The sequence below is a fragment of the Charadrius vociferus genome, unplaced genomic scaffold (assembly GCF_000708025.1).
Source record: "Charadrius vociferus isolate BGI_N301 unplaced genomic scaffold, ASM70802v2 scaffold134, whole genome shotgun sequence".
NCBI lineage: Eukaryota > Metazoa > Chordata > Aves > Charadriiformes > Charadriidae > Charadrius > Charadrius vociferus.
Genome location: NW_009648333.1, coordinates 3,998,831 through 4,004,305, shown reverse-complemented (window position 1 = coordinate 4,004,305; position 5,475 = coordinate 3,998,831). Strand labels below are relative to the sequence as shown.

The window sequence follows — 5,475 nt, the reverse complement described above, 5'->3', positions numbered from 1 at the left end:
TATCGCAATCAGCTCATCGGGTTTTATCATACTGAAGAGTTACGGTGGCAGGAAACATTTGAAGATGGCAAGAAACAACAGGAATGCTTATTTCAAGCAATGACAATTATGAATCGGGAAGATTAACTTCAAAACAACAAACATGACAGAAGACTAAACTTAATTACATTAAAGATTTAGATGTGTCATAATTAAATTACATTTTAAGCAAGCCTGAAAACATAGATGCTACAAAAAGGCTCAAGGACTTTAACTTTACCTAGGGGAAAAATTTTTGCAACAGCACTAGATGTTTATAGTGTTTTGATGAACGCAATCTGCTAATTAAGTTCATATTTGAACACTAATGATATTTTATAGAATTTGGACACCATGGTATTAAAATATACTCTGCAAACTAAGAGTTTATTCCTTCACAAATTCTGACAGGTCTAAACTAGGTTAGGGGTCCAACCAGCATTTTAGGGTAAATATGACTGGATGTCACTTTTAAGAAAAAGTATTGGCTCCTTGGTTCACAAGCAAGATTAAACTAACACTTCAAAATAAATAATAAAATATTTCAATCTGTTAAAGATTAAAGCCTTGATGCTTTCAGAGATTCTAGACCTAGATTTTCCAAAATTTAGAGGTCTAGATTTCTGACATATAGAATGGCAGTGCAGATTTGAAGCTAAATTGCAAGAGAAAAAAAAAACGGGTTTTTTAAAAAAAAAAAATCCTAAAGAACTTATTACAGAGGACTTCAGTCTAACCGTTAGAGGTTTGAAATGACTTATAGGCCCCACACATATACTCCGGACATCAAAGACAGGTTATGCACTTTAGTGGAAACAGCTGCTAGTTTGTGAGCGCATAAATGACGAAAAACGGTAACAAGAAATTAAAAGAATAATAGGTAAATTAAAATTGGGTTAATACATAAAAATTAATATGAATAATTATTCAAGTGTAGAAAAAAAAAACAAAAGTAGCTTAATAAATCAGAAAATATCAATGCTTTTCACTGCTATGGGCAAAAGGTTTTTCTTCTTCAAGAAGAAAATAAATCCTCAGGAAAATAATGGAAGGCTGATACATCAACAGCACATAATTAAGGATGGCAATGTAATATACCCTAGTCAAGATGGTTTTATGGGGAAAAAGTCCTATCAATTTGGTTTTATTTTCTTAGCAAGATTAAAAGTGCAAAGGATAAAATCGTAGATTGTAAGGTGAATTTATATTATATTATAATGTGATTAAAAATCAGTAATACCAGCAAAGCATATATTAAACTGAATTATGAAATGACTAGCAAGCATTTCTGAAATAGAAGTTGTCAATAGAAACTACTGCAAAACAGAGATGGTTTGTAAGAACTGGCAAAAATTGATTACAGCTTGAAATTTGAACAAACAAACTGAAAATACAGAGAATCATGGAACGGTAGGGGTTGGAAGGGACCTTTGGAGATCATCTAGTCCAACCTGCCTGCCAAAGCAGGTTCACCTAGAGCAAGATGGACAGGGATGTATTCAGGTGGGTTTTGAGTATCTCCAGAGAAGGAGACTCCATAACCTCTCTGGGCAGCCTCTTCCAGTGCTCTGTCACCCTCAAAGAAAAGAAGTTTTCCCTCATGTTCAGATGGAATTTCCTGTGTTCCAGTTTGTGCCCACTGCCTCTTGTCCTGTCGCTGGGCACCACTGAAAAGTCTGGCCCCATCCTCTTGACACCCACCCTTTAGATATCTATAAGCATTGATGAGATCCCCTCTCAGTCTTCTCCAGGCTAAACAGACCCAGGTCTCCAAGCCTTTCCTAAGAGAGGTGCTCTATTCCCTTGATCACCTTCATAGCCCTCTGCTGGACTCTCTCCAGTAGCTCCTTGTCCTTCTTGAACTGGGGAGCCCAGAACGGGACACAGTACTCCAGATGTGGCCTAACCATGGCAGAATAGAGGGGGAGGATTACCTCCCTCGACCTTATGGCCATGCTCTTTTTAGTGCACCCCAGGAGACCATTGACCATCGCTGGCGCATGGTCAACTTGTCCACCAGGACTCCCAGGTCCCTCTCTGTAGATCCTCTTGCCACCAGTTCCACCCCTAACCTGTACCGGTGCATGGAGTTATCCCTCCCTGGGTGCAGGACCCTACACTTGCCCTTGTTGAACTTCATTAGGTTCCTCTCCACGCAGCTCTCTAGCCTGTCCAGGCCTTGCTGTATGGCAGCACAGCCTTCTGGTGTGTCAGCCACTTCCTCCCCGTTTTGTGCCAACAGCAAACTTGCTGAGGGTACGCTCTGTCCCCTCATCTAGGTCATTGATGAATATGTTGAACAAGACTGGACCCAGTACTAACCCCTGAGGGGCTAACCTGGGGGTAGCTGCTAGTTACCTGCAGGTAACCGCTAGTTACAGGCCTCCAGCTAGACTCTGCGCCACTGATCACAACTGTCTGAGCTCTGCCATTCGGCCAGTTCTGAATCCACCTCAACACACAAAGGTATAGTAATATCTGTGAATAACAAGAACTGATACGTAGGCAGCCCATATGTCTTGCAAAGGGGAATTCAAACAATATGTATTTAATACAGCAAATACAACAGTCTAGGTATATGTAACGCAGAACAATGAAACAAACACAGGAGATCTAGAAAACAGCGATGGGCTTTAGGCTGTTCCAGTAAGGGAACAGCACAGTACACAATTCCTGAAAAAAATCTTTCAATTGCTGTTGTAGCTCCCTAAAGTGAAATTACTGAAGACACTACTGTGAGGCTTCTCAACAACACCTTAATGTTACTTCTTCAGTCTCTGTATAAAGATGCACAGGGCAGTAAGTTACGTCGCCAATCAAGAACTCGCCGCAGAACACCTCAAGAAGAACAAACAACTCCACCCCCTCTTGTCTTCCAGGAGAGAGGTTATAAATAAGCCATAACCAAACATCATTTTACCACTAATCAACCTGACTCTTTTCACTTACAAAAATATAATGGCTAGATTTTAGCAAACAAGCTGAAGGTTCCCAGGTATTTAAATAGAAGTGAAAGACAAGAATGCCAAAGCAATGGAGAAAGATAAAAACTTTGAATCGTTAATTCAAAATCACAATGCCTTAGAAGTGCCCCTGGCTGCCAGGAGTAATGAGAGCCCCACTGTGCTAAACTTAGCAAATCAGCTGCTAAATTCTTCATCTGTCCTGGTTTCTGCAAAGCCACCTATCAGCATCAGGAGTAATCTACTAGTGTGCAATAAAATAGCGGGTAACAATGACATCAGAAGGCTCGGTCAAACCTCTTGACCAGGTGTATAAAAACCAGGTATGTCTTGAGCCTTTGGATTACAGAAACAATGTGTAGCAGTAATGCCATCAGTTCTTAATGTCTTGTGAAAAAAAAACCAAAACCCAAACAACATCACCTTGACATTTCAAATAAATTAAGATGAGACACGCAGTATTCTGTGAAAACAATGCAAGTTTATTATTCCCGTATACTAGCTGTAGTACAGAAATCATTACTGACTGCAGAATCATGCTTCAGAATCCTGGCTTTTATTTACAGGGAAAAAAGCCAAAACGTCTGGCCATGCACAGACACATAAATTTTCTCCAAAATTGAGCTGCGTGACTACTCATATGTTGTTCTCTTCACAAGTCTCCATAAAGACAGAAAGCAATGGTTCTAAGCTAAACTATTTTATTCTTGAATTATAAAGATAACAACAAAAACTGAAAATAAAAATGTAGAAATAACAACAAAAAGAGAATATTCAGATCTACTACTAAATGAGAAACTCCCTTAATTATATCTATTTTCACCATAATAATAAGCATATTCATTTTAAATATGAAGGGATCTTGTGATAAATCATGAACTTTACAAAGTATGTTGCACCTTTTACAAAATTCCTGTCCTGCAAACTGTAAATCTTACATGGATCAACATTTACTGGGATGCAATTTTAGACCGTGTGAAGCTTGTTAATGAACTGCTGTGATATAATGACCAGGGTCTTCCTTCTTTAATGCCTCAGATAAAAAAAACTAAGGGTGGAAGAAAATCAAGCCAAGTTTAGCAGCAAACTGAACTTACCCCTATACCGGGCACTCTCTTCAGCACATTCCTTGAGGAGTCGTCTTTCCTCCTCTGTCGGAACATAAGGCTTAGGTACTTCCCTCTTTCATTAGGGAAATAAATTAGAAAAGAATAAGCAAAATAAAGGTTTGGGGGGATTGTTCAATTAAAACCTTTGTCTAACTTTCACACCTTGTAGTGCCTGTACTTTCACCTAGCTATACTTAAGGAACCGGTACCTTTTGTCTATAAATGTGACAGGAAATATGTAATTTAAAAAATCCACTGCTTCTACAAAACACATGAGAGACCAGTAAATATTTTGTGCACGCTCACAACCCAAATCAGTCCACTCCTTTTTTTCTCCAGAAAAGCCTGCTTTGGTCCTTGCAACCAACCTTCCAAATCGATGAGTTCTGACACCTCGTTAAACCCCCGTTTCAAATATTTGCTAGGGTTTTGATTACACAACGCGTGCTGACCGTTTACACGCCTATATTCGGTGAAAGCTGGCCGGCTGCTTTCGCCAGCAGGTAAAAACATTCCACCAGAGGTGGGTGCCCCTCTCCTGCCGTGAAAGGCCTGCGGCCGGGCACCCTGCCAGATCGCCGACCGGGAGAAGGACACCGGCACCGTGGAGAACACCTCCTGCCGGGATAACCCCCGCACCCACGAAAACCCGTCGGAAAGGCCTCAAGGGCACCGTCCCCGCGGCAGGGGAGGCCCGAAACGCTGACAGGAATCCTCACCCCGGCCCGGCGGAGGCCCAGCCTCCTCCCCCTTCAACAGAAACGACTCCCTAAGCCCCACCGGGGTTTCCCGCACAGCTCTGGCACTTATGGCCCCCGCCGAGCGAACGACAAGTACCTCGGAGGGGTCGCCGACCTCCCCGCCGCCGGGACCCTGCCCGGCCTCCATGGCGGGGCGGGGAGGGCAGTGCGAACGATCGCTGACCCGGAAGTCGACGCGGCGTTGCGCATGCGCGGAGGCGCTCAGGGGGCGGAATTTCACATTCCGTGAAATATCGTTAGGCCGCAGGGCTCCCGTTCGGGGCTCGCCTTGCTCCGTAAGGCCCCAGCCCGCCCTCCGCGGCCTTGCCCTGTGTGGTAAACCCGGCGGACAGGCCCGGAGGGTGGGCGGGCCTCGGGGGATTTGGTGGCGGCAAAATGGCGTCGCTGGTGGAGTGGCGGGGGGCCGTGGGCAAGGGCCGTGTGTTTGTTCGGGTTCAGCGGTGGGCTGAGGGCGGTGGAGGGCCTTAGAATTAGCAGCTGAGGTTCGGAGCGTTCATTTCAATCGAGAGTATTTCCTTCCTGTGCTTTATCTTGTTTCCTGCCTGCTTAAAGAATGCCACCCTCTTAATACATTTGAGGGCAGGCACTGCTTCCCAAGGGGTGAATCCCTTTAAAGGTAATCCT

General features: G+C 43.5%; 1 protein-coding gene across 1 annotated transcript in view; it reads right to left on the bottom strand.

The window, feature by feature from the left end:
* OCIAD1 (OCIA domain containing 1) overlaps nucleotides 1-4,981 on the bottom strand; it is a 17,284-nt gene extending 12,303 nt beyond the window's left edge. Inside the window, exons 1-2 of the mRNA XM_009884975.1 lie at nucleotides 4,928-4,981; nucleotides 4,079-4,163 (exon numbers count right to left, since the gene is read on the bottom strand). Coding sequence (XP_009883277.1) covers nucleotides 4,079-4,163; nucleotides 4,928-4,978 — 136 coding nt within the window. The 5' untranslated portion in view covers nucleotides 4,979-4,981. The remainder of the gene's footprint in view (nucleotides 1-4,078; nucleotides 4,164-4,927) is intronic.
* Nucleotides 4,982-5,475: the final 494 nt, after the last annotated feature.